The sequence below is a fragment of the Lolium rigidum genome, chromosome 3, assembly GCF_022539505.1.
Source record: "Lolium rigidum isolate FL_2022 chromosome 3, APGP_CSIRO_Lrig_0.1, whole genome shotgun sequence".
Lineage (NCBI taxonomy): Eukaryota > Viridiplantae > Streptophyta > Magnoliopsida > Poales > Poaceae > Lolium > Lolium rigidum.
This window is the reverse complement of record NC_061510.1, coordinates 350955347-350965928: the sequence shown is the minus strand read 5'-3', so window position 1 is coordinate 350965928 and position 10582 is coordinate 350955347. Positions and strand designations below refer to the sequence as shown.

At 42.5% G+C, this 10582-nt stretch overlaps 1 protein-coding gene across 1 annotated transcript; it reads left to right on the top strand.

The window, feature by feature from the left end:
* The first annotated feature begins 9272 nt into the window (after nt 1-9272).
* On the top strand, nt 9273-10247 carry LOC124700291 (basic blue protein-like). Its single transcript, XM_047232443.1, has 2 exons — nt 9273-9587; nt 9721-10247. The coding sequence occupies exons 1-2, from the start codon at nt 9416-9418 to the stop codon at nt 9918-9920; spliced, it is 372 nt and encodes a 123-aa protein (XP_047088399.1). The 5' UTR covers nt 9273-9415; the 3' UTR covers nt 9921-10247.
* Nucleotides 10248-10582: the final 335 nt, after the last annotated feature.

Here is a 10582-nt window from a genome sequence, read left to right as displayed (position 1 = left end):
TGTGGTCGATGTTGTTGTTGCTGGCGCTGTTTTCAAAACTAGCTCGCCTGCTGGAACGGGGGGTGCGATCTTCGTTTCCCCTGTTAGCGACATAAACTTGGAGGGGCGCCACTCTTCGGGTGTCTCCTTGGGTGATGCTGCCGATGCTATCCTCTCCAGATGAATAGTAGGCATTGCAGATGAACGGCGTGTCGCTTGACCCCAGTACGTGCCTGGTGTTGCAGTTCATGCAGTAGTACGAGGTTAGCTCCGAGGACGCAGGATCATCAGATCCGACCGACATAGAGGACGCCGAACGGGGAGTCGAAGGCGCGGACGGACTCGACGGGCTTATCAGGCCAGCCGAAAGGTCGAGTGATGACGACGCGCTCGGACTCGTCGATCTGGAGATGGGAGATTCTAGCAGCCGAAGAATTCCTTCTGAATTGACGTTGTAGTGGACGCCCCCGAAAGCCATCTCCACGTTGCCTTGTAGACCGGAGAAAGTCGAGCGAGATGAATCGCTATGTGGGGTGAATTCGTAGGAGCCGAAACGAATCGGGCTTCCCAGACGAGGCGATGATGGTGTTGACGAAGCTGCTGATGACATGACGGAGTTCAGCCGATGTCCGATCTTGTGCCGACATGTTTCCCACAGACGGCGCCAATTGTCGAGGGTACTCCTCGCCAATGCCCTCCGATAGGGGCTTAGGGTTGACGGAATCCTGCAAGCTGACACGAGACATTGGTTCACAGACAAGCGGGGAGAGCGATTTACCCAGGTTCGGGGCCCTCGATGAGGTAAAACCCTTACGTCCTGCCCTGTCCGTTCTTGATTATGATGATAATGGGTTACAATGGGGTACCGAATAGTTCGGCAGAGATCTCGTCGAGTTGGCTAATTGCTAGGGTGTCCTAGCTCTAAGCTTTTGCTGGCTAAGATCGCTAAGATTGATTATGTCCCTCGGCAGCCCCTCTCCTGGCCTTTATATAGGAGGCCGAGGTCTCAAGAGGTCTCACCGAGCACGACTAGGTTTACAGTAGTTTTAGATCCGATCTTTCCTTGTTCGATCGCTTCCTTGTCTTGCCCGTCAAGGAACCTTCTGGTGCACCGACCTAGTGGCCCATCTTGCCTTCAGGTGACTTCATGGGCCTCCAATTAGTCAGTACATGATAGTGTAATGTCGGTTACCCGAAGGGTAGTGCCCACGTCACCCTATAAGACTAGTCATAATGGGAAGTATCATACACTAGTATCATGCATATGATACTTGTTTATGATACCACCCCTATAATGCATAGTATCATAAGGTAGTATTATAGTTTCATCATATTAATATTTTGTAGAATCTCAATCAGAAACTCAATTCGGCTCCCGGGTGCGTATGATCCCTCTACCGTAAAAACATATTTCCAAGTGTTAAAAAATTTTGACAAAAAAATTTACATGTACATCTTCATAATATATGTGTATTCATCAAGTTTCACGAAAAAATAATATTTTTTGTAGTCTAAGCGAAAAAGAGAAAATTTATCTTGTGACAAGTCTTTGTTTCAGCACCGAATTTTGTCTTTTTTACACACGCCACATGACATATCGATTTTTCATGAAACGACTTTGTGAGCGCGTAGCACATGAAGATGTACGTGCGGAATTTTTGTTTCAATTTTTTTGATATTTTAAAATATGTCTAACATGTATTTCAAAATAAAGGGAGCATATGATCCCATGTGCCAAAACATCACTCCCAATCTCAATGCAAATGTATGTATAGGATGTATTTACAGTCAAGTTTTCTAGTTTTATGTGCTATGATACCGTATCTACCTATGATACCAATCTCACCTCTCTCCTTAGACTGCTCATAGTGGGAGTAACATAGCTAGTAACATCACACATCTCAAGGCATTTTGGTGACATGGCATGCTAATAAATGAAGAAAGAGAGTGAGGCGGTAACTAGCTATGTTACCATAAAATCACACACCTCAAGGCAAGATGAGTCTACAACATAATAAATGATACAATGCATGACACCACATAAGTTAGTACCCACTATGAAGATAGTAACCTAGACTAGTAACATGGCATATGTTACTAGTCTAAGTTACTCCCCACTACGACCAGCCTTATTAATTGTTGTGACACATCAGATTTTTGCTAACATGGCATGCATGATACCACCTATGATACTCCTATTGTGGCTAGTCTAAGCAGTTGAGTTGTTAACTCTCGCTCGCGTTCAGTCTTTCATTGTACCTCTTCATTCTGTTTACATGACAAAAAAATTATTATGTACTTATAAATGTTTTCATAACTATTGCAATACTCAAATAATCTATAGAGGTTGAAAAGGATCCAAAGCACAACAGTTTAAATATCAATTAAGTTCCATGAGTCATGTATCATGACCTTTTAAATGCTACTAATTGCACAAGCATTTACTCTATGTATATTCATAGCCTCTTAGAGTAATTCCAATAGTTTAGCCAGTTGCTAGCTATAAGCCAAGTGGCATGTCATCTATAGCCAATTTAGAGCCAACACATACAATAGTGAGTTATAAAAATGTAGTACTTTATCAATATATGACCCACCTTTCACTCTCACAAAGTGCCTAGGAGCACGTGCTAGAGCTGACTCTTGCATAAGAGCCCACTCTCCTTCTCTCTCCTCCTCTCTCTCCTCCAACTAAGCAATAATATACTATTTTAATCTTTATAGCCAGCTGACTAGGCCTTATTGTACTTGCTCTTAGGAAGTATGATAGACGAGCTGCTCCAGGGTAGAGATTCGTCATAGTGAGAGTAATTTAAACTAGTAAAATTAATATATGCATGTAAATATTTTTAAAGGGCACGTCTTGTCTATCCTCTTTAATTACTCAACATACTACTTATCATTACTTTTGGATGAGTGGTATTAAAAGTTACTTATTGCACTAGCATTTATTCTTCGTACATTTTATAATTAATCCTTTAAAAATAATTTAATGATTTTAGGCTACTCATAGTGGGGAGTAACATAAGGTGGTGTCATACATAAGTTACTAGTCCATGTTACTACGTTCATAGTGGAAAGTAACATAGGAGGTATCATCTAAAGTTTCATTTATTACTTTGTAGACTCATTTTGACTTGTGGTGTGTGATGTTATGGTAACATAGTTAGTTACCACTTCCCTCTTTTCCTTCATTTATTGTTATACCATGTCACCAAAACACCTTGAAATATGTGATGTTACTAAGTTATTCCCACTATAAGCAGTCTTAAATACTACTCTATGTGTGTGCAAATGTTTTCTAAAAGAGACGGATCTTGTCTCTCCTCTTTAATTACTCATCATATCATCTTTTCTTGAATAAGTGGCATGCATGTTACTATCTCCGTTTACAATTAATTCGCGTTTTGGATTTAGTTAAAATCAAATTTTGTAGACTTTGATTCAATTAAGAAAATATCAGTATTATTATAAATATTGATATTATTCTTATAATTTTGATCAGCCTTTGCAAAATTTAAATTTAACTAAACATACACTACTAGGAAAAACATTATAGGTAGAAATGTATTATGTGGCGCACCTAAAAGTGTGTGCTCCACAAAAATATTTCTGTGACGCATATAAAAATATGCTCCACAAAAATTTTAAATTTGTTTGGCGCATGTAATATATACTGGTGCGCCACACAATTATGGCTTTCTGTGGTGCATGTGAACGGATGCACCACAGAATCTCCATGGGGCCCACGGGGGATCCAGTACTGCAGATGGGTGGAGAGAATTCTGTGGCGCATCTGCCCACATGCGCCACAGCAATTTGAACTTCTGTGGCATTTATTGGCACTAGTGGTTGGGGCGCCCCATGGGGCGCCTCCTAACCGGTCAGGTGCGGCTCAATTACGTCCTAATCCAGGCCCAAGTTCTAAAAAGTGCAGTGTTACATGTTAATTATAACGTACTGAGGCTCGGTGAAACTATTCACCCATCTCACGAGAAGTCCCATCATGCAAAAATGGCATCTACCCAAGATCCTTCAAATCTAAATATGGAACATATTACAATAACTGCAAAAGCGGCATTAAGACTTTAATTGAAGTCATGATCCATTCTTGGTAATGTACAAAGAAATGGTTACAAGGCTTATAAAACATCCTTTTCACCAGTCATACATCCTTTCAGTAACTATAACTTGTAGCAATCTAACATAAATCACCAAGTCAGGTGTTCATAGTTTATACTTTACGCAGAATCTGCGACTGCCGAGGTCATCATATGGAAGTTCTTCTAATTCTCTAACATGTTTTTCCCAGCTTATTCTTGAATACCCATATCTATGATGTGCGGACCAATATTCAATGTTGAAAATATTTAGATCTGCATGTCCATCAAAGGATCATTAGTAAGCTATAAAAAAGTCTAAGCTTGATTGATCTGAAAAGCATATTGCATGTCCATCGAAGGGTCATTAGTAACATGACAACAACCAGAGACCAAGATCCATCTTGCATAAGAAAGTGTGTAACCCCATATGTATGCCCAGTGCATAATTAGATACCTACTCTAGTAGTAATAGAAAGGTCACCTGAATGCATAATATACATATACATCAGTTAGTGGATGAACTAAGCGAGTAGGCGGTAAAATACAAGCCGTAAGGGAGTTTGGTACTTTACCTGGCTGGATGTAATCTTTGGGTTCAAGCTCAGTTGAGCAGCTCGATAATTTAATACATCACGTCCGCACAACATAATATCCAGTACTCAAACCTGCTTATCTTGTAAGTAGAATCAACATGGCTGAATTCAAGAAAATCCCCTGTTTCTATGGCTAGTTGCAACCCCTGAAAATAATGGAGTTAAGTATTCGATGTAATAGGTGACGAGAAAACATAAGCAGCACATAACACCATGAACTCTATTTCTGGTCGCTGTTTATTTTTATAAAATGGTCTTTGTAACTGAATTTGTCGAGGGAAAGAGATTGAAAAAATAATAATTTTCAATTTTCATCACCACCGCAATATTTTAAGCATAGGCATTGGTTTATACAAAGGGAGAGGCAGCGCTACACATATAACAACAAGCTATTGTCGTGTGGAAGATATTAGGGCTAACCTGTAGTCCAATTGAGAGGAAAACAGTTCACAAATGGTTTAATGTCAAGCTCGGTAACCTACATTTGAAGGAGAAATAAGACCAAATTATATGACATAAAACATGAAATTCTGAAGTACTTTGAGCACATAAGATTCACAATACACAAGTTAGCACATGAACTGATTAGTAACAGGTCATGATGTAATCTCATAAACTACCTGCATTTTTAAACCTGTTTCAACCCATTTGGATTTCGGAATGTCAATGCATGCAACTCCCATATATATCTACTCTTACGCTTCAGCAATGCAATGGCTTTATCATTTCCAAGATGGTGGAATGAACTGAAACATGCAAAGGAGGGTACTGTTAGAACGAGTTACATGAGATAATATATAATGCAAGAAAACAACACGGAAGGTCTCAAAAAATATCCTATTCAACTTCCTAAACCAAATAAGAATATATGGAGTTTCAATTTCTAAGAAGTAGTAACATAAACCATTTGAAGCATGTCAAATGATGTCCGACTTTTAGTTTTAAGGATCTTACAATTGCTGTGACAAACGATGCGGTAGATGTGAAATTAAGCAACCTCCCTTGACTCAAGTAGCATTTTCATTTTAAAGGGACTTGACATGTACAGTAAAAACAAGGATTATAAGCATGCTTATGTATGTGTGCATGTGAGAGAGGAACCTCGATCTATAATGGAGTGCACACAAGATTGTCCGTGCCACAAAATATTAATGTAATTATCATTTAATTCGACCATAAAGTTCAATAACACCGTGGAATAGCCGGAAAAAAATTTACCTCTTATCTTTTGAGTTGTTTGTTTTCCCCTGTAGTTTCAAACCAAGTTTGGCACTATCGGCATCGCTCACCACCTTCATACGCAAATTGAACATCCCAGTCAATACTAAAATAGAGCTAGCAAATTCAAATTTGACAACAAAAAACCAGAGCTACCTGTCGAGGAGCTTGGAGCTTTTTTCTTTAAGCACAAGTCATATACATCAGGTTCCATACAATAATCCAGATTCATTGGTAGGAAAAGAGAAGTACATTACAAACATATTTTGTTGCCAAAAGAGGTGGGATGCATCAGCCTGGATTTAAGTTTAAATTGAGTACACAAATATTTTGAACCAAGAATGCTGGATAAAAAAACTGATGTAATTCACGTTTGTTGGACCTCAAATTGCCAAATTGGGTGAGAAGTTTGTTCCCCTCCTCATTAGCAAGATCTTGCTGCTACCACACCAGCTGAAGTACGCCACCCCTAGCAACAAGCTGGAATTATGTGGTGTAATTTATGCTAATAAAAGAACAGAATAAAATAGCCACATAGAGTGCAAGAAAAATCACCTATCATGGCCTACAATCTCCGAGCCGCGATGATCCGAGATGAGCTCTTCTTACCTTCATGGAGCACATGGTATTCTAGGAAGCAGCAATCTAAATATTGCGAAATCGATCATTGGTTTAGAAGCTCGAAGGTTGCTTTCCAAAATCTGAAAATAATACCTGAAGTCGGGAACTCTCAACCATAAAGTTTCTACCACGGACGAGTGAGTATTAAAAAAAACTCTAACACACGAGGAAAGGACATCCACTCCATTCAAAACAACAAAACACAAATATGTAGGCATGGAACAGAACCTGGTTGTCGTACTCGATTCTTAGAAATTGAAACTCCATGTATTCTTATTTCAAGCACGACAACATCAGATTGGAGATCTCAGTCTCCCTAGGACTCCTCTCCAACGACCTGTACCTCCGGATCCAACTCGGCAATCCATCTCACACCCACCATGCCATCAAATCATCCACAATTGTTCCCATTGTTTACTCAAGACCACCAAAGCCATGTTTCGAGTATCAATACTAAAACAGAAAGGAGAGAAATGTTGTTAGTACACACCTCTTAGCAGATTTCCAGCGTGATATTAATAAATAACATGCAGTACAAAAAATAATCTAGAACAAGAGCAACAATGAGTAGGTTTCTGGAAAATGCGATACGTCATACAAGAAAATAGGCCTGTATCTGCAGCTCGGTGCAGCTCAGGTGCATCTAATAATCAAAGGAGAGCTTTCTTTATTAGATGTGAGTGATGCTATTTAACGTGGGTTCAGATCAATGAAAGTCTAATTCAAACAATCCTGTAGCTGCAGCTCAGTGCATCAATAGGACACAAGTCTCATCCGAATATTTCTCTAATGTTCACACTATCAATGCCATATGCCGAGTGTAAGTTCCTTTAATCAACCTACACTTACCCACGTTGGATTTCTCTTGCAACTTCTCCTTTTTTTCCTTTAGACTAAACATATCTGCAGTATGCCCAGAATCAATTTGGCAAATAAATCACCAAACACTTCCGTACAAATAGTCAAGGGCAAAGAAACCTGCACATTTGATCCTAAACTACGAGAGAGAAAAATCCTAGCTCAGATATGTCTATGAGAATCCCGGATGGGAAAATTCCACGAGTACAGCTGCAACCAGAGCACACAAATCCAAACACAAATATGCTCCGCATGAACAAACTTGGGAATCTGAGAGCCAAGGGTTTAAAACTCGTCACACCTCAACCTGCGAGTCAACGGCCCCTCTCCCCGGAGGTCGCCCGGATCGAAAAGCTGCGTCCGCCTCAACTCGTCCTCACAGGTCGGCGGATCTCGCCACTCGTCATCGCGGAGATAGAAAGCAACGAGTAAGACGACGACCACGCGATTGATCTTTCAAATTCATATTTCTCACCTTGTGCTTGTAGACGAGGCCATCCGCCAATCCGCCGTGGTCCCGGCACCACATGAGAAGCACCGCCTCCGCCGCCATCGCACGGGTCACGCCGCTCCGGCCGGCGAGCCGCGGAGTTGGACCATGTCTTCTTCCACCTGCTTGCCCGCACCATGGACGCCGCTGCCTTGTGAACGAGTGGTGGAGGACGAGACGGAGAGAGAGAGGGGGAGAGGCGCCGGGGAAGAGAGAAGCGGCGGCGGCAGGGAGGAAACGTGGATAGGGTTTCTCTCGCTCGGGCGCGACCTCTTTTCCACTCCCTGCAATCTTTTTTCCCGGCGCCGCCACGTGGTCCAATGGGTAGAGATGAAACAAGGCAGAACGCCCAACCCTCGCGCGCTACTCGGCTATCGTGGAGAGCTCTCAGATAGGGCAAAGGGGTACGCAGTTGCTTGTACTCAATATGCGCCACAGAATTTCTTGTGCTGGGCACACTTAAAAGTACAAGGCCACAATTTTCTGGTGCATATGCGCCACAGAAAGTGCGTGGTTTTCTTGCTCTCCATGCAACTCACCCCCCCCCCGTGGATCGCCTTTTTAGCACTGTAAAATACAAAAGAAATTGATAGAAAATTCAAAAAATAAAATCCTTCGAGGTGTCCGTATATTATGTCATCTAGTACCACTGAGAATTAACAAATATAAATTTGGACTTTTTTGTAAAATTACATTGCAAAATCATCAAACTGGATTTCTGGTTGCATACGAACTTGAAAAAATCCGTATAATATAACAAAATGACCGGGAGAAAATTCTACATCCGAATTCACCTGGGTTTACCCGGTTAGCTAATTTTTAGAATTTCGAAATTCGAAAAGAGTAAAAAGATACGACAAAGTCAAGATATTTTCCTGCAAAAATAAAAAAAATTGGAAAAAATTATGTGGCACACCATATGGACATGCGCCACAGAATTGTTAGCCCCAATTTTGAATTTCAGAGGCGTCATTCTCCTCCTCCTCTTCTCCTCCTCTACTTCTCCTCCTTCTCCACTTCTCCTCCCTTCTTCTCCATCCTCCTCCTACGGCTTCCTCCTCCGGTGGCGACCACCTCCTCCTCCTTCGGCCGGCCTCCTCCTCCTCCACCCCACCCCACCAACCCACCGAACTACTCACCTTCCGGCAAAATTCCAAAAAAAACAGCGAAATTTCCGCGGCCCCGGATCTAGATCTAGATCTAGATCTGGCCGCCATTTTTTGAAAAATTAAAAACGTGGTGCGCCACAGAAGAAGTCCAAAAAGGTGCGCTACAAAAAAGCTTTTCCCTAGTAATGATAAAACGTGAACTGAATAAAAATAGAGGAAGTAGCATATATTCACGTTAAATACGGATGTAGCTAGCTAGCAATAGCATTAGCTTCGTGTGCCTATAAAAGGAGGTGCCAGCTACCCGGTACTGTGCGCTACTGCAAGCACTCGAGCCGGTAGCTCTCGCTCGCCTTCAGTCTCTCGCTGTGCCGCTGCGCGTGCTAATTAGCTTACCATAAGTGGGTGGTGGTTTAGCGTCATCAGTAGATTAAGCTCCGATCGATGGCTCATGGAAGGGACACTACCGTGGTGCTGGCGTTGGTCCTCCTCTGCGGGCTCCTCCACGGCGAGCTCGCCGAATCGAAGGCGTACATGGTCGGCGACAGCGGCGGATGGACCTTCGGTTCCGGCAGCTGGTCCAACGGCAAGCGCTTCCTTGCCGGCGACATGCTAGGTGAGTGCTCAGGCCGCGGGAATTATCGCATGCATGGTATTTGATTGTCCCAAAGGGAAACGTACCCTGGGCTCTGGCTCCGCTATTCTGTTCTGTTAATCTACTTGTGACGTACTGCGTGTTCTACGTGCAGTGTTTAAGTACGCGCCGGGTGTGCACAACGTGGTGGCGGTGGACGCGGCGGGGCACAACTCGTGCAGCGCGCCGGGCGGCGCCGTGAGGTACAGCTCCGGCAACGATAACGTCACGCTCACCCGCGGCACCAGCTTCTTCATCTGCGGCGTCCCAGGCCACTGCGCCGCCGGCATGAAGATGGCCGTCACCGCGGCCTGATCCATCATCCGTCGGCGTCCGGCCAGCCGGCGTGCTTACTGTAACTTTGTTTCCTTCGAGTAACTGTATTTAAAACGGTGTGCATGTTCAATGTTGCCGCGTCTCAGCTTCGGCTAGCGTGTTTGTTAGTTCTGTGGAGGTGAGAGAAGAACTCCGTATAATGAAAGCCATATACCGTGAGGCCCAACTCTCTGCCACTCGATGGGGATCTCGGTTCAATTGTCTGTATCCGAATTTGGGGTTCAGAGATACACAGGGAAGCTTGGGAGAGATAAGGTTCAGAGAGTTCAGATACATCTCATTCGTGCCATCTACTTCACGATCGCTGATACTTGCAAATGGTCTATCGTTGGGATACCCTCCATCCACTTTAATCCAAAAATTAATTAGATTCAACAAAATAGATTACTAGTAACTTTTATCCATGATAGCATCAAGTTACTTTATTTTTTAGACTAAGAGCAAGTACAATAGAGTCCAGTCAGCTGACTATAAAGCATTAAATAATATATTTTAGATGAGTTTGAGGAGAGAGAAGAGGAGAGAGAAGGGAGGTGGGCTACTATGCAATAGTCAGCTCTTGCACGTGCTCCTAGGCACTTTGTGAGAGTGAAAGGTGGGTCATATGTTAGTAAAGTGTTTCATTCTTATAGCCAACTATT